At 34.0% G+C, this 22,195-nt stretch overlaps 3 protein-coding genes across 4 annotated transcripts; all 3 read left to right on the top strand.

Moving 5' to 3' along the window:
* On the top strand, nucleotides 8,873-12,014 carry LOC109328945 (GRF1-interacting factor 1-like). 2 transcript variants are annotated; one of them, XM_019562591.1, is made up of 5 exons: nucleotides 8,873-9,096; nucleotides 10,175-10,251; nucleotides 11,006-11,090; nucleotides 11,271-11,712; nucleotides 11,744-12,014. In XM_019562591.1, the coding sequence occupies exons 1-4, from the start codon at nucleotides 9,004-9,006 to the stop codon at nucleotides 11,685-11,687; spliced, it is 672 nt and encodes a 223-aa protein (XP_019418136.1). In that variant the 5' UTR covers nucleotides 8,873-9,003; the 3' UTR covers nucleotides 11,688-11,712; nucleotides 11,744-12,014. The 2 variants fall into 2 exon arrangements, with proteins under 2 accessions (XP_019418136.1, XP_019418135.1); XM_019562590.1 differs by having other exon boundaries at nucleotides 11,271-12,014.
* Nucleotides 15,015-19,979, top strand: LOC109329677 (cell division cycle 5-like protein). Its single transcript, XM_019563409.1, has 4 exons — nucleotides 15,015-15,301; nucleotides 15,773-17,485; nucleotides 17,888-18,169; nucleotides 18,994-19,979. Exons 1-4 carry the CDS (start codon nucleotides 15,125-15,127, stop codon nucleotides 19,678-19,680), a joined length of 2,859 nt encoding a protein of 952 aa, XP_019418954.1. The 5' UTR covers nucleotides 15,015-15,124; the 3' UTR covers nucleotides 19,681-19,979.
* Nucleotides 21,243-21,773, top strand: LOC109329678 (protein LIGHT-DEPENDENT SHORT HYPOCOTYLS 2-like). Its single transcript, XM_019563410.1, has one exon. The coding sequence runs from the start codon at nucleotides 21,246-21,248 to the stop codon at nucleotides 21,765-21,767; it is 522 nt and encodes a 173-aa protein (XP_019418955.1). The 5' UTR covers nucleotides 21,243-21,245; the 3' UTR covers nucleotides 21,768-21,773.

The following is a 22,195-nucleotide window of genomic DNA, read 5'->3' as shown; positions in this document are numbered from 1 at the left end:
GCATGGATTTCCTGATTCTATCACTAGTGATAGTGATCCAGTTTTCATCAGTAAATTCTGGCAAGATTTGATGGCTTTTCAAGGGGTGCAGTTGCAACTTTCCACTTCATATCATCCTCAAACAGATGGCCAATCTGAGGTGGTCAATAGATGCCTAGAAACTTACTTGAGGTGTATGAGTCCTGAAGTACCTCAGCAATGGTCTAAATGGTTGCCACTTGTAGAGTGGTGGTATAATACCACCTTCCATACTTCTATCCAAGCCACCCCATATGAAATTGTATATGGTCAGCCTCCTCCAGCTTATTTGCCTTATTTACCTGGGGAATCTAAAGTGCAACTTGTGGATAGGAGTTTGGTAAAAAGAGATGAGATGTTGAAAGCTCTTAAGTTTCATCTTCGAAGGGCTCAAGATAGAATGAAACAACTTGCTGATAAACATCGCAGTGATAGGCAATTCAAATAGGGTGATCTGGTTTATGTCAAATTGCAATCTTACAAACAGATTTCAGTCTCAGTTAGAGCAAATGAGAAATTGGCTCCAAAGTATTTTGGACCCTTCCAAGTTATCAGCAAGATAGGGCAGTGGCTTACAAATTACTTCTTCCCTCTCACTCTAAAATACATAATGTTTTTGATGTCTCTCAATTGAAGAAGCATGTGGGACAAGCCATCACTTCTACTGAGATTCCTCAACTTTCTGTTGAAACTTCTGTTGGTAAGGAACCATAAGCTATTTTAGACCGTATGATTGTTAAACGCCAAGGAAGAGTTGTGACTAAAGTGCTTGTCAAGTGGAAACATCAACTTCTTGAAGATGCTACTTGGGAATTTTATTTTGATCTATGCAATAAATTCCCCGATTTTCATTCTTGAGGACAAGAATTGCTTCAAGAGAAGGGCATTCATAGAGTTCAAATTGATATTGCCACGTGTATTGCAGTAGCAGAAGAGTAGTTAGTTACATTAGCTATATAAGGAAGGTAGTAGTTAGTTAGTTGGCTAATTTTGAAACTAGTAACTTCTTTTCAAATTCTCTATTCACCACTCTTTCTTGTTTGGCAAGTTTGTTCGAATTCTTTTCTTAATTCCAAGAATTCCTGCTTCTTGATTTTCTGAACTCTTCGTTTTAATGAATAAATCCTAGAATTCTATAACAACCACATCACCACGATATTCAAGCAATATTTATACCCCATCCATCCCGAGTACAAACCACACTGAAGGAAGAAAACGTATAAAAAATCTTTAGGTTAATTTGTAATTGAAGAACTGTGATTATTGAAGTTAACTAAAAATGCTTTATATTTTTTCAGTTCATTTACTTTATAGTTAATTTTATTTAATGTTACTTATGTTTAAATGTAAACATTGTTTGTTTATATTTTACTGTATGTTATATGTAGATGGCAATTATTAGAGATATTGTTAGTGATTTTAGTGATGAGGATGACATTGAGCTATGTGATAATGACGATGATGAAGATGTTTAGATTACCACCAACAATTTGAATCAAAGGAAGCAACAATAAATGTTGTAAAACAATTTCATATTAGGAATTCTGTTTATTACCATGTGGATGAGTCTAGGTCAAATAGATATATGTAAAATGTGAATATTATGGTGTTGGGTGTGAATGGAGACTTCAGGCATCAAAAAATGTGAAGCGTGATATTTGGGAGATTAGAAAAACTAGTGGAAGACACACTTGTGTATCCACTAATATTTCTGAAGATCACACGAAGCCATCTTTCAACGCAAACTACATTGTTCAACTAGTATCAGAAGATCCTGGTATACCAATTAAAACATTAGTTACAGAAGTGGTCACTCGTTTTGGTTATACGGTGACATATAGGAAGACTTGGACTGCTAAACAAATAGCAATGTCCCAAATTTATGGTGATTGGGAGGGATCATACAAGGAGTTACCTCGTTGGTTGAATGTTGTTCAATATTATGCATCAGGTACAATTGTAAGATATTCAGCATCTAACCATGAAGAATATAATACTTTAATTCTTGATAGGTTTTTTGGGCTTTCAAGCCATGCATTGAAGGATTTGGTTTTTGCAAACCAATCCTTCAAGTGGATGGCACATTTTTTACTGGAACATTGTTAATAGCTAGTTTACAAGATGGTAATAAACGTATATTTCCAGTAGCATTTGTCATTGTGGAGGGAGAGACCAAAGAAGCATGGAAATAGTTTTTCTGCAATCTTCGGACATATGTTACCCCACAAACAAATATTTGTATAATATCATATAGGAGTACAGGTTTGTTGGGTGCACTACGTCATGTTGCTAGCAATTTCAATAAGGAGTTTGTGTGGACCCCATATAGGAACATTACCTATGTGGACCCATACCTGATGTAGCCAGAGCACGTGTACCACTCATCTGCTTTGCACTTGTTGAGTGGCATGCTGCTGATCAGGTGATGAGGCAGTTTGGTCTACAACAACTCATCCCAGAAGATCTAATTAATCTGGAGAAACAACTCAAAATGGATCTACGTGGGAAAAATGACTACAACTAGCCTCAAAAGCATACCCAGTGGATTCAAATTTGGAATAACTAGGAAACCTATGTGGTAAGTGATTTTCCCAATGACCAGCCTTTGTATCAGTACTCACAGTATATGCAATGGTACTTACAAAAGACAAGGAAATACATCTCTCCAGACAGAGCATATTCAGCCGGATCGGTAATAACAACAACATTTCTAATTATATTTTATTTTAAATTGTATTGGCATATTCTAATATTTTAATTTTTTCCATTTTTTTCAGTACAATTTTATCAAAATGATTCGGGATAGGTGTGATCCTACAAATGTGTTTCCAAATCCGTTGCAGTCATTAAATGACGTTTATCAAAACTGCAATGAGATGATGGAAGCGTTTGCTCAACTACTTCCAACCGCCTTCTCCTCAAGTACTTCTCATGCTCATCCTACACAACAGTTTCAAATGCCTATTGCACCTGACTATCAAGAACATTATGAGAGTCAAACTCGGTTGGATACTTATCTGCATGCATACAGTTAAACTCCTGCTCCTCAACAACAACAACAACCCTTTAGGTTTGACGGTTACGGAGCAATGGGTGACTACTCATTTTCTCACTTAGCATCTACTTCACAATTTTAAGGAATGCCATCAATGTTTGACACTACTTCAAATACTCCATTCTCGGCATTCAACTCTCAACAATATTATCAACCGACAATACCTTCACAACCAAACGAATACGATGAAGATGATGATGATAAAGACGAAGATGAGGAGCAGCCACAACTAGTTAGAGGTGAAAGACAACATCAATCGCAACAACAACAATTAAGAGTCCAATCACCTCAAAGGAGAAAGGCACCTAGATGTGGAACATCATCTCATCGACGCCATTAGAAATTTCTATTCTTGTTTTGTTTTCTGTAATGTAATGATTTTCAAATTCTTACTACAATTATGAAATTTTCTTGTTCCGTTTTCTATGAAATTTTCTTATTATTTCAATTTATGCATTTAAAATATATGTTAATAATTTTAACAAAAATTATCTAAATTCCATAAAAATAAAACTTTACTTAAATTATCATATTCAATTAAATTTTAAAATTTTAATTTTACAAGTTTAATTTAATTATATTATTTTTATAAACTAAAAATCATAAAATATTAAAAACAAATTTAAATTTCATGTAAAGGAAATTTTAAAAATGAACATACCTCATCTAATCTCGTGTACTGGGCACACGACTATGGAAGTCGTGTATCTCATACACGATTTCACTAAAGAGATAGAAAGTATGCATGGAAATCGTGGACGTTGTCCACGAGTTTCGTTAGAAATCGTGCATATGGTCCACGACTTTGATGAAATCGTGAATGACATCCACGAGATCCTCAAATATGTACCATTCCCGTGATTATTCGAAAAGTTACCTCAAACGTGGGATAGTATAGTCAAACTACACTATCCACGTAAATTTTTCCCTCTTAACCTTGATTCCTACATTAGGCAATAAAGTAAATCATTTTTTTCATTATTTTGTTGGATATGCCTTTTTTAATACTAAAAATTAAGCCTTTATTTTACCAAGTGTGTTGAACTACATGTATCAAACAACATCATTATGTTCTATTATAAGTTGTATTTATCAACAGAACATTGATCTCTAAGTCATTCTTTATCATTTTATCTCTAATTTTTTTTTAGTTTTTATTTGATTTACTCTCCTTATGTGGGTTTCTACCGGTCTCCTCCAAGTATTTTTAATTCACTTAAGGCATGATTCTAACATCTTTATTACGGTGAATAATGATATATTCTTCTAATAAATCTTCTTACAAATCTTTCTAACCAAGAGAAAGTGAAATATGTTACTTGTATATCACTCATTAATACACAAAGTATTACTTTGCGACATATATCACTTTCTTGTAGATAATAGGAGGTTGTGTAGAAGGATTTAGTAGGATGATTTATCATTTTCTAATATAATAGGAGTTACTTCAACTTTCTTCATAATACATTCATTTCTAATCCTATCATGTGTGGCATGTTCACTTATTCAACGCAACATTCTCATCTTGTTACATGGAGTCTACTCTCATTTTGACATTTTATCATCCAATACTTCGTTCATATAGTATTGCATGTCTTATAGTTATGCATTAAAATTTACCATTAAGTTTGAGTGATACCTTTTTATCACAAGTGACACCTGAAACATTATGTCATTTCACTCAACCCATTTGAATCATATGGTTCACATCTCTGCCAATTTCCTCATTGTCTTGTACGATTGATCCAAACTAACATCACTAAAAAAAACAAATAGTAACATCGCTAAAAAAACAAGATTGTATAAATGGTGGATGATTATCATTATATATAAATAGTAGATGATATAATAATAATAATGTATAAAACTCATATTATTAATACATACATTTTTTTCTTAAAAAAAATAAAGAAGGATGGAAAATATATCATTTGGTTGAGGTAAATATGAAAAGATAGAAGAAGAGAAGAGAGAAAGTAAGGATATTTTGTACATTTCTCTTCTTTGGTTGTGGAATAAAGGAGAGTAGATAGAAATAAATGTGGTGGTTTCATGTCAAATAAGATAAGAAAGAGAGTTAAGAAAATAAAAAATTTAAAAATAACTAAGTTACCCCACCAACTTCACACTATCACATACATGTACAAGACTAAAATTCTATATATAAGAAAAGCTCACATATTCCTCTATTCTCTTATTCTCTTTCTCTCTTGTTTCTCTTCTATCAAATCTGTCAAATAACTCTAAAACTAACTCTATTTTTTATCTCTTTCTTTCTACTCATAGTCTTTATTTTCCTCTTCTCTTATCATTTCCTTATCCAAACCAAACAAACCAAATGTATATCATTTGGCAAAATAAGGAAAATGTATTAGCAAACAATATTTGATTTTTATATATTGTTATTATATTATTTCTATTATTTATATTTAATTATTATTATTTTTTACAAAAAAAGTAATATAAATAAATGATGGATAATATATTATATAATTTTTATAGTAACATATTATAGATATTACACTAATATAAATAAATGATGGATAATATATTATATCAATCATATATACTAAGCTTGATTTATGGGCTCTTATAAGCTTCAAGTAAGACTTTTAATTAAAATAACAAATGTCAATATTTTGAAAGCATAATTGAGGGTGTTTGATTTAGACTATGTGCACCATCCTTGGTGAAAAGTTCAAACCGCGGATTTTTGTCAACACTAAATCATTCAACAAATCTGAATTAACTCCTCACCTTATATAAACATCTTTAGATCTCATTAAACACACTACATACCATTCATCACCTTCCATAATCTTCAATCTTTCTCTTCTTTTCTACTTTCATCCATCTAAATTCAAGTCGGTTAGGATAAAAAAAAGGTGATAAACTCAATCAACCACATCCATCAAAGTGTTCCCTCAAGTTTGATTATTCCCTCATCATACAAAATGGGTTACTATAATTACATGAAGATTATGTGTGTGCTCACAATAATTATGCTATTGGGTTTACACAAAGTATGTGAAGCAAGAACATTAGAGGGAGAGCAATGGTTGCAGCAGAGGAAGAATTATGTAATGATCCAATCACTACAAAGAGGCCCAGTGAAGAGTTCTCAAAAAAATCCATGTTCAACAGTACCGGGTCGCAGTCAAGGGCATTGTACTCTGACTGAAATGAACATTGCTGGCTATGTTAATGCTGTTGATACCAAGATAAAAGGGCTTGGGATGTTGACTAAACTAGAGAAACAACTTCACTTTCAAAAATAATTGTAATAATATCTATAGGTTTCACACCTTTATTATTTGAGTCCAATGCTATGACTATATGCACTTAATTACAACTAACATTATGTAGTCTTATTTTATTTTTATTTTAATCTTATGAAATAAAGGACTCAGACTTCAATTCTATTGTTTTTTTGTATGTATTTTCCCATCTTTTTAGATAAGAATTAATTTCTTTTGATGTGCATGATTATTCTACCTTACAAAGATTGCTCATAGGAATCTTTAACTATTTAGTCATGATGAATATGTATGAGTTATTATTAGGTGATGATCATTGAATGTAGAATTGTGAGACATGGAAATGTATGTACATGGGAAATGTGTGTAGGGACATGGTCACATGGTGAAGACTGACACAATAGCAGAAGAGAAAAGAAGAGAAGAGAAGAGAAAAGCAGAGAAGTGATGTATTAATGTATTATTATATTATTATAGATACAAAAATAAGAGTGCCTCACATAAATTGCCAAGTCATTTAAGGCAAGGCAAATAGCTTTGGCTCTCTCTGCTTGTTGGAAATATGCAAACTATAAAGTAATAATAATAATAAATACAAAATGCAAAAGGCAATGTGTTGTTGACATTGCAATTCCTATTGCTATTTCTAAACTTCACAAAACGCGTGAAAGTGTGCCATCAACATTCAACATTCAACATTCAACGTTCAACATTCAACACACTCTTCCATTTTAACCTTTACCACCTCTCTCCTCATTCAATGTCTAATTCTTATGCTTTTCATTTTCATATTAGAGTATGTTTTGTCTAATAAAATTAAATAATGATTTAATGAGTATATTAAGTGTCTAATCACACACTATTATAATATATATTTTCAAGCATTTTATTTATTATCTTATCTTTGATTTTAGGTGTTTTTCTTTACAATTTCTACATTGTTATTGTGAGTGGAGAATATTAAAGCGTGTCTTAACTCTTAAGTGAACTAATTATGTACTGTAACTTACTCACATTCACATAGTTTTGGAGTTACAAAATCCTTATTGTAATTTTCTGTCGGCACTCTTCTCAATGGACTTTGGAGTATTCTCCTGATATCTCTTTCACATTATAATAATAACTATGGCTGGTTGCATTCATTCAATTATTTTCTCTTTCTGGTAAATACCCCATCCATTTTTATTCAATTAAAATACTTGTTGTTTGATGCTCTTAAATGTTAAGAGCCTTACATTTTTAGACTAGTTTTTTCATAGTATGATATATATATATATACATAACGGGGCAAAATGGCCTAGCTAGTATTGTAATTTGGTCATATGTTTCAAAGTTGGAGAATATTCATTCTCAACGTTTCAATTATGACATCATAAGATTTCCCATCTAGCTACAAAACTAGTGCTTAAAGATCTGATTATTGATTTGATCCTCATTGCCATCCTAGTACTCTATCAACCCATCATCATGTTTGACAAACTGAGACACAAAACCAATTCACTCCATTCATCATCATCAACACTATTACAGTCACACTTTTTCCATGCATGATGATGACAATTATATACATGCAAAGACACTTTAATTATATATATACAATGTAATAATAATGAATATATATAGTTTGACCTTTGTATTTGGTGATGAATGAAATGATGATGAAGATATTAGAAATGGAGTAGAGTGGACAAGAATCTGAAATAGAAAGCGGCATGTGAAGCCCTTTGGGTCCCAAATCCCAACTCTCATGTCCATTCTAATCAATGCTTATATATATCCAATGTCTTTTGATGGCTACAAAACCAATACTACACCCAATTATTCTCTTCACTATTCTCAATGTCATGTAACGTGCCAATGTTTTGTTGCCATCCCGTTCATTACATAGTTATAACAGAGGGAGAGAAAAGAGTGTGAAAGAGAAGAATATATATATATATATATATATATAAGAGAAAGAGGAAGCGCGTTGAGAAGAGCGCGTGATAATAAATGGAATCTGTCATGGATGGAATAGAATATATAATTAGATATAGATACACTCTCTCTTCCTTATTCCTCTTCCCCATAACTACATATATTCTATTCATTCATTTTTAATACTATGTAATCTCTACAACAATAAATTATGATGCTTTCTTTTGTTCTATATACTACCGGATATAATTAAATATTTTTTATTTTAATTTATGTTAAATGAGAATACGTTATCCAAGATGTAAATCATTAAAATATTGTTTCTTCTGGTGTCTGTCATATATCACGTGACCAAGTTTGTAGTGAGAGAGAGGAATAGACACAAATTTCTAGAGAAAAGAAAAGAGCCAAAACGAACAAAATGTTCCCAAAGCCCAATGCACCTCTTTCTCTGAAAACGCTTTGTAATAAGTATCTTGTTCCGTGTGGTAGCATCATAGCCAGCCAAGAAAGAAAGAAAGAAAGAAAGAGAAGTGAATGAAAGAGAAGTGAATGAAAGGTGGGAACATAACATAACACTATTTATTGTATTTGTGCACCAACAAATAACAAATGAAAGATACATTAGTTTTTTTAATTAATTTCCATCTCTCACCTTTCTGCTATATATCTTGGCCCTTTAGCTTTGTTTCTTTGTTTCTGTTCCTTTTAGGAGATAATAAAAGTTAGATAATAAAGTTATAAAAGAAGATAAATATGCAACAACAACAACAACAGCACCTGATGCAGATGCAGCCCATGATGGCAGCTTACTATCCTAACAACGTCACCACTGATCACATTCAACAGGTTCACTTTCTTCTCATCCTCCGATCCTCTCATTGCCAACAATAACAACAATCAATCCTATTCTATTATCCATTCATTTTCCATATGTATATATTCTATGTTATATATTCAACTACACCTCTATCTTACTGCACAACTGGGCACTGGCACTGGCATGTATATGCATTCTTCTCTGCTCTCTCAGGACCTTTTGTCTCTGCTGCTACCTTGTGGGTCTTGTGATGTTATGCCACTTTTAGTACCTCTTCTGCTGCTTCTTTAATCATCTTCCTTTTCTTCTCAACATATATATACATATATATACTCTCCTTTGTCATCTTCTCATCATCATGTTCCTCCTATTAATTCTATGTGTTTAGTGTAATTCACAATATTGCTACTATTAATTATTCTCAATCTAGCTAGATATCACATGTTGCTAAACTGGTTTGATGATAAATCATCTTTTGATATTTTAACATTAATTAGTACATCATCATTAGAGTATCATTTGACTCACACCTTTGTTATCTGGTAATGTAGCTTTAATTATTGTCTGATTTTGTCTTATACACCAGCTCTAGTTGCATCCAACTTTAGACGAATATGCTCTAATCATACAATATTGTGTTCAACATAACATTACATGCATGTTTCGTTCTTAATCTTTTAACATTATTATCCTCTCATCTTAGCACAATCTCATGATAAAAACTCCCAAGTTTTTTTGCTTTGTTTTGCTATATTAAACCGAGACTTCTCATGCTTAATTCCTTGTTATAGCTACACCTGGGAAAATTGAGGTTTTAATTAGGTTACAACTCTATGCTGCATCATACATTATACTAATTAAAGTGACAATATTGTTTTATTGATAAACATATATTTGATGAATATGGAAGGTTTATTAAAAATCTTAATAACTTGTTTTTTAATGAAAGATAATTTATTTGTTGTAACGAGTTCACTGTTTTTTATTGGTGACAAAAGAGTTATACATTTTGATTTCTGTTCTACAATTACAAGCTTAAGTTACTAGTATATGTTATGAACTAGAGTAAACTCTTAACCTTTCACTCCTTTGTTTTTTCATATACAGTATCTGGATGAGAATAAGTCCTTGATTCTTAAGATTGTTGAAAGCCAGAATTCTGGAAAACTGAATGAGTGTGCTGAGTAAGAACTATTCTAATCCTCTTGTCACTTATATAAAATTTAGTCACACATTTCTAAGTTTCACATTAACTATTATATAATAATGTTATGCTACAAAAGAAGTAGAAGTTATATCAATTATTCAGGAATCAAAATCAATTTGCTTTATTGTATACTTTGGTGTCACTCATTCTTGTAATCCTAACCGATATTAAATTAGCAGACATGAACATATTCTCAAGTTTTATATATATGAAGGAACTTGTCAAATAGATATCTCAATAGAAGTTTATATTTCCTAGTACTCTATTTAGCTGAATATTTCGAAAGTTACCATCCATTAATTTAAACAAATGTTACACCGGAACAATTAGAAAATTTTAAGTATATCAAAGTTTGAAAGGAATTTCTTTTGTTTCTAGTCTTATACTTGCAGGCCTCATCCAAATCTGCAATAACCCACGCTATTTACAAATTATGATATTGATGCTTATTTCATTTACTGATAAATGTTGCAAAGAAACTTTACCGCTGAAAACTAACCATATATATGTCTATATTGCATTATCTTATCTTTGTCTTTGTAAGATACATGTAGATACAAAATGTAAAAAGTAAATAAGAGATAGAGATAATTTTAAGAAAAGTTATTAAATTCTAAATGTTCATATAACACTGGTCTTTGTACATGCCATCATCAGAGATTGGAAAATGAATATTAGTGGATTCTCATGCATATATATAAAGTTGTTCCTTATTTATGGCATTATTACAGGAACCAAGCAAGGCTCCAAAGAAATCTCATGTACCTAGCTGCAATTGCTGATTCTCAACCCCAACCACCTGTCATGTCTGGACAGGTACATGCCTTATTTTCTGCATAAATGATCGATCACTTAATTAAATATAACTTAGGGTATGTACTCTCTGAATTATTGTGGTGATTCCCTTAATCTTTTTTATCACATACAACAACTAAATGAATTAAAAGTGTCCAATTGTTTTGGTTTTTATTATATATACACACACATGTATTGCAGTACCCTTCAAGTGGGATGATGCAGCAGGGAGGACACTACATGCAGGCTCCACAGATGACACAACAACAACTAATGGCGGCACGATCTTCCCTCTTGTATTCTCAACAACAGCCTTATGCCGCACTTCAGCAGCAGCAGCAAGGCATACACAGTCAACTGGCGATGAGTTCGGGTGGTGCAAGCTCAGGACATCACTTACTGCAAAGTGAAGGCGGCAATGTGGGAGGCGGCATCGGTCATGGTGGTATCCCTGATTTTATCCGCAGCTCCGGCAGTGAGGGATTGCAGTTGCATGGTGGCAGGGGTATGATTGGAAGTAGCAAGCAAGATATTGGGAGCTCAGGTGAGAGAGGTGGAAGTTCTGGGGAAGGTGGTGAAAGCCTTTATCTGAAATCTGCTGTTGATGATGCCAACTAATTAAACTACCTAGTACTGAGAACGCTAATTAATTAAAATTACTAGCATTTTAATTTTAATTAGCTTATTAGTTATTAGAACTAGGCAATGAAATGCTAAGTAACTAGCTAGGATGAAAAACGTGGTGCTTAGAGAATGTTTTTATTTATTTTGTCCTGTGATAAAACAATGTTCTATATATATATGCATGGTAGTGTTAATTAGTAACATGCATTCAAATGCATGTCTTCTAGTCTAGTTGATCTTGTGTAAATTTGTGTTCAAACAAGGAGGTTGTTCTGTCAAGGTGAAAAGTTTAGGTTGAGAAGATGGAATTTTTATGCTATTGTTTGGGGTGGGTCTTAATTTATATTTTTGGTTTTATTGATTTTCATTTGTTATTTCAGCCTCACAATTTTACTCTTTGAAAAGTTAATTGGTAGTGTTTTAAATTATGTTATTTTCCTAAATCACCATCAAGATATCATCTTGAACTTTTCAAAGTACTAAGATTTTTTAGGAATGTTTGTATATATAATGTCGATAGAAATATTATATTATGTATAATTGTTTATTGTCACGATGGAACTAGATTTATGCTGAAATACCTTAAGATGTCCTTTGTGAGCTTGAGTGAATCTTATTAAATTTTTATTTCGCAAATTAGTTCAAGGTGTGACCGATCTTTTTAAATCTAAGTTCTTCAGTTTCACATTCAAGATATTCAGAAGAATTGACCTCTAATAGGTCCGTGCCCTTTCTTAGTATGATATTATGAGTTTTGAAACTCTTGTATATTTTTTATGAAGTTTATTAAAAGCATTTTGAAGTTTATAAGAAGATATATCTAAGTGTTCGGGATTACTTACCTCATCATTGTGAGATTGGTGAGATGCCATTAAGGATAGATGTGTCTGTTCCTCGTTCTCTTGTTCAGAGTTTAAATTGATGTCATTCTCATCCCATGCTATATAGTCTTTCCTTGTCGTCTTCTTTTCTGCTTTTCATTTGAAGATATTCTTCTTTAGAGTGGGGCAGTCCATATTAATGTGACTAGGCTATCCATAGTCAAAGCATGTAAAGTTCTATCATTGTGTTGATGTTTCATTGCTCCTTATGAATCTCTTACTTGGGTAAGCCTTGATGCCTTTGTTTTCTTGAGAAACATGATGAACATATTGACTGACAAGTTCATGTTATCCATTCCATCCTCATTTGGCTCTTCTCTGGTTGTGTCATGACTTGAATCTGCCTTCGCTTTTAAGGATATTTTTGTGTGTTTCTTCTTTTGTTCTTCATGTTGTTCAAGTTGATTTAGTTCCAACTTATGTTCCTAAAATTTACCAAAAAGAGTAGGCAATGATATTTTTGAAAGAATCTTCCTTTCAGATATGCATGTTACCTTTGATTGTCAAGTTCTAGTTAAAGACCTAAGGACTTTAAGATTGAGGACACTATTTAATAGGACTTTTCCTAGAGAAATAAAGTGATTGATAAGATGAGTAATCTCTTTTAAAGATTAAAGATTATCTCTCCAGGTTTCATCCTAAACATCTCATATTCTTTTGACATAGTATTGAGTCCTAATCTATTGACTTTTTCAGTCCTCTCATAAGTCGTTTCAAGATTATCCCACATTTTCTTTGTGTATTTGTAATTCGATACTTTGAAAAACACATCTATGCCTATTGTAGAGATAGATATGTTTTTGGCTTTGAGGTCGTATTGGACTTTCTTTTTATTTTCATTATTCTAGACATTTTACCTTGGGTTCCTTAAATCCATTTATAACTACGCTTCGAACATATTGACTCTTTTATTGTGTTCCATATGTTAAAATCCTAAGACTAAATAACGATTCTTATGCAAATTTTCCAAAAATCGTAGCATTATCCAACAAAGCTTAGAAAACAATTTATGTTGAAACCTTCTCCTAGAAATGACTTAGAGGTAATCTTAGAAAGTTAGGATCCATGGAATGATTTATCTAACCTTTGCTTTGGTGCCAATTGTAAGTCTAGATAGCAAACTAAGAGGGATTTTCTGGTTATATTTTCAGGTTTTTCTTCGCTTAATGCATATTTTTGCAACTTATAAAATATAATAATCAAATATAAAATAGAAGACTAAGTTAGCAAAAACCAAATGTAGAATGTAAAAAAGTAACAAAAAGATAGATCAGTGATATATCTTGGTTCACCTTCTATCCATTGAAGATTACGTCAAGTCCTCTTGCAAATCACATGAGATTTTACTACATGATGAATATTAATCTTTACAAATCTAACTCTAAGACTTTGTCTCAGATTATCACTCACCAATCTCAATAATTTAGGAGTACTCCACTTTTAAATTACCACTCTTTCCTTTCACCATGCCTTATTGTGAACTTACAGAAAATTGATAGATGAAGAATTTGTATCTAGGACTAAGGATTACTATGAATTTATAATGTTTAAATCTTTCAATCCTTGAATATCAATCACTCTAAGTAATACACAAATACTCAATTGTTTTCTTTATGAAAATCAAGTGCAAAAACTTGGTATGAAAAACACTCAGACAACTTTTAGAAAAATTGATTTAATTTGTTACAAAATGCGTATACAAAGTTTTAGTGAGTGATTGATTTATGGGACAAATGAATAACACAATAATTAATATGAGTTCGCTCAACCTGAGTTATGTTCAATACTCAACACCAATTGAAATGTTTCCTTTTCTCAACATCGACCAAAAAATAATTCATCGTTACTCCAAATACGATAAGTATTAACACCTCTTTAAGTAATTCATAAGTATCTTCTCTTAAAATCATTTAGAATATTCACATTTTCCATGTAATTTAAAGTATTCTTATCGATAACCAATATATCGCAATGAATTGTTGGGCTTCACACAATAAGAAGGATATTACGATTCCTAGTAATTATGCATTTTTCTTCTAAATTTTACAATAAATATCTTCTATCCCTCTTAAAAGAGATTAATAATTTAATTGTCAGATCGGGTGCAAACTAATTTCTAAGATTTAATTCACGGAAGTGGTATGCAATATTTTATTGGCTATTAAACCATTACACTACCAACAAGATGTTAATGTAATAGTGTAAGACCGTAATGAATTCTTAGAGATATAAAAATGATAATAATTTAATTCTTATGACTGATGATTATTAAGAACCGATCACAAATCGGAAAAGAGATTAGTTCTACAACACCATTCCACTTACCCTAAGAATATTTGCTTATTTCCTTAAAACTTTGTAATCCCAAATTCTCAAGTAATAAGGGGTATGGGCCTAATTAGGGGTATGGGCTGAGATCCATATAAGGTGAGGGAAGGAGCAATTTGTGAATTCGTGTTTATCAAAACAAACCCTAGAACCAGAGAGAGAGAGAGAGAGTGAGAGAGTGAGAGATTTTGATTGATCAATTGAAGAAAAAAAGGAGCGAAGATGAGAATTATGATAAAGGGCGGTGTTTGGAAAAACACTGAAGATGAAATATTGAAAGCGGCTGTTATGAAATATGGCAAAAATCAATGGGCTCGAATCTCTTCCCTTCTCGTTCGTAAATCTGCTAAACAATGTAAAGCTCGCTGGTACGAGTGGCTCGATCCTTCCATCAAAAAGGTTTTTTTTTTATATATATTTTTACTTCTTGACCTTCATTCTTCAGATTTGGCCATTTTTATTCCTATCTATTATTATGTTTTTGGGTAAGCTAGTGCGTTTGATGAAAATCCTAAAATGCTGTTTCTAAGGGGGAAATGCGATTTAGAATCTAGATTAGGTGCAAGCAAGGTCATGATTGTGTTTGGTTGTTGGAAGGTCACTGAAATAAGCTAAAAGGGTCTTATAGATAGGTCATTTTCATAAGCCCGAATAAGCAGCTATTGCAAATGCCCTCAACAAGGATTTAGATATAGATTGTTTGTTTGTGTATAGACATGATTTATGGTAGTACATTATTTCCTCACTTGATTCTACCTTGTGTGAAAAGGCTTGGGTGTTGTCTTTGTTGTACCATGTTGTGATCACTCATGTTATTGAAGCTTTTGTGTTCGTATATTGTGATATATCTTAATTTTTTGATCTGTGCAGACTGAGTGGACAAGAGAAGAGGATGAAAAACTGCTTCATCTTGCTAAACTTATGCCCACACAGTGGAGAACTATTGCTCCGATTGTCGGCCGTACACCATCCCAGTGCCTTGAGCGTTACGAGAAACTCCTTGATGCAGCCTGTGTTAAAGATGAGAACTATGAACCTGGTGATGACCCACGGAAATTGCGTCCAGGGGAGATTGATCCAAACCCTGAGTCGAAGCCTGCAAGACCGGATCCCGTTGACATGGACGAGGATGAGAAGGAGATGCTTTCGGAAGCACGAGCTCGGTTAGCCAACACGAAAGGAAAGAAGGCGAAAAGGAAAGCCAGGGAGAAACAGCTTGAGGAAGCCAGAAGGCTTGCTTCTTTGCAGAAAAAGAGAGAGCTGAAGGCTGCTGGAATTGATATCAGGCAGCGAAGGAGGAAAAGGAAAGGAATAGATTATAATGCGGAAATCCCATTTGAGAAGAGACCTCCTCCGGGGTTTTTTGACATTGCTGATGAGGATAGACCAGTTGAACAACCTAAGTTCCCTACTACAATTGAGGAACTTGAGGGAAAAAGAAGGATTGATGTTGAAGCACAATTAAGAAAGCAAGACATTGCAAAAAATAAAATTGCACAAAGGCAAGATGCCCCATCTGCTATTTTGCATGCCAACAAGATGAATGACCCAGAAACGGTTAGAAAGAAATCAAAACTGATGCTTCCGCCACCCCAGATATCCGACCATGAATTGGATGAAATTGCAAAGTTGGGTTATGCAAGTGACCAAGCAGGGATTGAGGAACTCGGAGAAGGTAGTAGTGCTACACGTGCTCTTTTGGCTAATTATGCACAGACACCCGGCCAAGGAATGACTCCCTTACGAACCCCTCAGAGAACACCTGCTGGTAAAGGAGATGCTATCATGATGGAAGCCGAAAATCTGGCTCGGTTGAGGGAGTCCCAGACACCATTGTTAGGAGGAGAGAACCCAGAGTTGCATCCTTCAGATTTTTCTGGGGTCACTCCTAAGAGAAAGGAAATTCAAACTCCGAACCCAGTGCTGACTCCCTCTGCAACTCCTGGAGGGACACCAAGCCTTACTCCTAGAAGTGGCATGACACCGGCAAGGGATGGTTTTTCTTTTGGCATGACTCCGAAGGGAACTCCTCTCAGGGATGAGCTACATATCAATGAGGACATGGATATTCATGATAGCGCTAAGCTTGAGCTACGGAGACAAGCTGATCTGAGAAGAAGTTTGCGCTCTAGTTTAAGCAGCATTCCACATCCCAAAAATGAGTACCAGGTGGTGATGCAACCGGTTCCAGAAGATACTGAAGAACCTGAGGAGAAGATTGAAGAGGATATGTCTGATAGAGTAGCTAGAGAAAAGGCAGAAGAAGAGGCACGGCTGCAAGCACTACTTCGAAAACGATCAAAAGTCCTTCAAAGGGGACTTCCTAGGCCTCCTGCTGCGTCTTTGGAGCTTATTAAAAATTCATTGATGAGAGCTGATGAGGACAAGAGTTCCTTTGTCCCACCAACCTCAGTTGAGCAAGCTGATGAGCTGATAAGAAAGGAGCTTCTAACCTTACTGGAGCATGACAATGCTAAGTATCCGCTTGACGAGAATAAGGAGAAAAAGAAAGGAGCCAAGCGTTCAGCAACCGGGCCTGCTGTCCCTGTTATAGAAGATTTTGAGGAAGAGGATATGAAAGATGTACGTGCTTTACTTATGTGTCTGCTCACCTAGTTAGCTTGGTCATCTTTCAGCTTTTGGTACTCAAGTAACTTGATTTCTCATGTAGAGGATGCACTTTTGCTATTTTTCATTCCGTGCCTGTCTTAAAACTATAATTACACCTTCCATTTATTGCCCAGCATTCTCTCATTTTTATATTCCACTTCTCCTTCAATCCCCCATAAACCAATTTAAGAAGCACATTAATGCAATAGTTAAATGAAAAACAATATGTACTTCTTTTCATGAAAAAAATAATAACCGTTATTTACCATATTATTCTTCTTTAATCTTCACTGAGATATCATTGGAGATGATCCTCTACTCAGAGTTGACAATATCTACTTTGCATTCTATTTATTTATATGCTATTCTTTGCAGGCTGATCAGTTGATAAAGGAGGAGGCCCAGTACCTTCGCGTGGCTATGGGGCATGAGAGTGAATCCCTTGATGAATTTCTTGAAGCACATATAACTTGCGTTAATGATCTTATGTACTTTGCCACCCGTAATGCCTATGGTCTATCCAGTGTTGCTGGAAACATGGAGAAGCTAGCGGCTTTGCAGAATGAATTTGAGAATGTGAGAAGTAAGTTGGACGATGGTAAGGAGAAGATAGTACGCATTGAGAAGAAGGTGATGGTACTCACGCAAGGCTATGAGGTATGTTATTGCTACCCTGTATGCAAAATGCTATGCTTCTGTAGTTCTGTTTCTTGTGGTGTCACCAGTCACCTTTAAATATTGCTAGAATCATTAATTTTAGGTCTCTTATTCCTTGAATTCCAACTGCTTAGGCTATGTTTTCTGAACTCTGAATGCCCCTTTAAGGTTGGTCTTGTAATTGAAAATGCTGGTAACGAAACTTAAAACTGTTGCAACTTTTAACTGAAAAGTTGTTGAAACTCAACTCATTAGTGGGAAAAGCTGTGGCAGTCACTTACCAAAACCATTTGGAAATACACTGTAAAATTGCGGGTGAACTAGGTATTTCCTTTGTAATTGTGTGTATTTACTCAAAAACAGTTTTTATTTTTAAGGGATAGATGTTGGCAGTGTAAGGCCCAATGTCATGCTGCATAAAGGTGAGGACAAAAAAATTGTTGTAAAACTTTATATATCCCGAAAAGTGCCACCTTTTGAGAAACCTGTGTGTGCTGCCGAAAGGAAAGATAAACTTGTGAAAGTGCATGCAAAGTCACTTATTTTTTTAATGTGCAAGCTGTGATATAAGAAATTATTGTTTAGTAGTATAACCTTAAAATTTAATTCACACCCGTTTGTTAAAATGTCAGCTAAACCAAAGTTATTTTGCCACTGGTAGTACATTTTATGTGTCCTCGCACATTCCTTACAATGAAGTTACCCTTTTCCATAACGGTTTGTCATATTACAAAGTAAAATTATGTACCCTTTCATTGTTTTACTAGACTGAGTACATAACATGCTCAATCTTGAATGTTGTACTTTGGCTACTGTTTTTTCAGACGAGGGCAAAGAAAAGTCTTTGGCCACAAATTGAGGCCACTTTCAAGCAGATGGATGTAGCGGCAACAGAATTGGAGTGCTTCCAAGCTTTACAAAAGCAAGAGCAATTAGCAGCATCACACAGGATAAACAATGTATGGGGTGAAGTACAAAAGCAAAAAGAACTTGAGAAAACTCTACAAAAGAGATATGGAGATCATATAGCAGAGCTTGAAAGGGTACAAAATATCATGAACCACTACAGGGTACAAGCACAAGAAGAAATCGAAGCAAATAATCGCGAACTTGAGACTATTGAGAATACAGGTGATGAGACTAATGTTCAGGGTACTGAGAATGGAAGTGCTGTGTCAGTTGATCCATCTCACGATGGAACTATTGACCAACAAGTAGACAATGTGCAAGATCAAGCCACTTGTAGCTTAAAAAATGATGATATGGATGTGAATTCTTGTAAAGAGCAAACAGCACCCGCCACTGATCTTAAATTGACAGATACACCTATTATGGAAGATGACATTGCAAATGTGGTAGAAAGTAACAAAACCAGTGCTAATGTTGACGGAGAGACCACAGTAGATATGAGTGCTGCAGTTGAAGTAAGTAGTATTGAGGGAAATAAGGAGGATAGAGATGTTGAGAATCTAGATGATGGTGTGGAAGCTGTGAACCAAGGTGATAACTAACTAGCATAAGAGAAACTGTCAGGAAGTTCTGATATTGAAGTTTTGGGGAGGCATGTTATAGATTGAAGACTTGTTGCTCTACCCTGATTAATGAGTTCAATGCATCATTAATTGAATGAATTGCATGGAGAGAATGAATCTAGTTTATTGGACATTCACAAGCTGAAGTTTGCAATGTGTATGATCAAGTGGATGTTGTTAATGTTGTGTTTTTATGCAAGTTCTATTAAGAACATAGGATTTTGTCAATGAATTAGATTTGAATACACCATGCCTTCTATAAACTTACTTTACATCCCGTTTATAGCACTGTCCTTTGCAGTTTGTTGAGCCATTTTCAGTTTGAGATTATACTTTAAGGTTGTATGTCATTTGAGCTGTAAGGAATTACAATGTATTCAATAATCAAGCACTTCTAAGTTCTAAGGGACCATTTGTGTCGATTTGATATCCCTCTTAAGCAACAATGTGAACTTGAAGTTACCATGGTTGGTGGTTTAGAAACTGATCCCGAAACCAATGAGCTCAAGGTTATCAAGTTCTGCACCACCAATGGCTATGGGTTATGAATATCAGAATATGATATCACACTAACCCAAGAGAGATGCATCTTTTGCTTCAACTTCAACAACAACCAACCCAACAGCTGCAATGATTACCACAGATAAATGTCATTCTAGTCTGTATATATGTATATATACACACACACACACGTTACTTGAGAAGCTTGTGATAAGAAACTCACGAGGGGAAAGTTTTGGCTCCTACATACTACATAGCAAATGCAGCAACAAAATGAAACAAGATGATTCCATTTTTAGAGCCCTTTTGTTCTGTAGAGAGGAAAGAAAAGAGTGGGGGAGGAGTAGAAAATTTCAGAAATCTATATCTATAATATGAGTATTTAAGCGTATTATTCTTATAAGTTAACGAATAGGATGTAGGATATCCCAAAATGACCCATATATAATAACATTGATTTATTGTTCTAAAACATGTCTTAAATTCTATCCAGCACCAATGAAAATATGACATCTCAATTAAAAATATTAAATATTCATTATTTTTTATTTTAATAGTTTAATGTTATTGATTTGTGACATGATTTCAAACAAGATATGATTGTTCAATATGCATGTTGCCCTATTTGTGGTTTAGAGATTACAAAGGCTGGAAGTTACTCCTTACTAAAAGTGGAACACAAGTGTTGATAATATATATATAGAGTGTATATATAGTTATAAAGTAAGCAGAGTGATGAAAATACATGCATGTCGGTCTAGTTTGTGATCTATATATGGTCACATCAACGAACACTGTGATACATTAATTTAATTGACCTGTTTTGACTACTGGTTACTTCACTTCCTCCTCATCTTATTATTATATTACTCTCACTCCTGCAAAAGTAGTAATATTTGTTATATATTAATCTCTATCTTTTTTGCACACGAATGACTCTTTCTATTTCCAACAATTGCTGCTCCCTTTTTAGTTACCAACAAGATTCTCTCAAACTTCGTACTATATATCAATCCAATTCCTTATTTCCTTTCCTTTCCACCATGGATTTGATTTCAGATGAATCATCAAACCCCAGCTACAAGATTGAGAGTACCTTAATGAGTGAAACCACACCATCATCATCAGCAGCAGCTTCTAACAACACTCCAAACCGATATGAGAATCAAAAGAGGAGAGACTGGAACACTTTCTGCCAATACCTAAGGAGCCAGAAGCCACCTCTTCCATTACACTTATGTAGTGGAGCTCATGTTCTGGAGTTCCTTCACTACCTTGACCAGTTTGGAAAGACTAAAGTGCACAATCCAACGTGCCTTTACTTTGGGATACCTAACCCTCCAGCACCATGCCCTTGTTCTCTACGCCAGGCTTGGGGTAGCCTTGATGCACTCATAGGGCGTCTTCGTGCAGCATATGAAGAGAATGGAGGACAACGTGAGACTAATCCCTTTGCTGCTCCAGATGTGAGAGTTTACTTGCGTCATGTTCGTGATTTTCAGTCTAAGGCTCGAGGTGTTAGCTATCACAAGAAGAGGAAGAGGCCAAATCCTAATAATAAATAAAGGTTCAAAATTCATGAATATGAAGTTATATGGTAGTCTAGCTAAGAAAGGGTGATTGTATGTCATATTTAATATTATATATATATATATATATATATCTATAGGTTAAGTTTAGACCAAGTTGATTGAAAATATGTGGATGGTTGAATATTGGACTGAAGTTACTGATTGAAAATATGTGGATGCTTGATTGTGTGTTTAGGTGAATGGTTAGATTTTGTTTATAAAACACAAACGCACTCTATTCAGATCTGCTTCTCTCTTTCTTAATATGTGTCTCATTAATCAACTTCACAATCTTATATCATCCTTTAATTTTGATTCATTATATATATATATAAACATAATGATCGAGGAATATGTGCATGCCGAACATAAAAGATATAACTTTTATTGAAAGCTGCTAGCATTCCAATTATCGGAAGGAA

This window comes from Lupinus angustifolius, chromosome LG16 (assembly GCF_001865875.1).
Source record: "Lupinus angustifolius cultivar Tanjil chromosome LG16, LupAngTanjil_v1.0, whole genome shotgun sequence".
NCBI classification, from domain to species: domain Eukaryota; kingdom Viridiplantae; phylum Streptophyta; class Magnoliopsida; order Fabales; family Fabaceae; genus Lupinus; species Lupinus angustifolius.
This window is presented reverse-complemented; position numbering and strand designations above follow the sequence as displayed.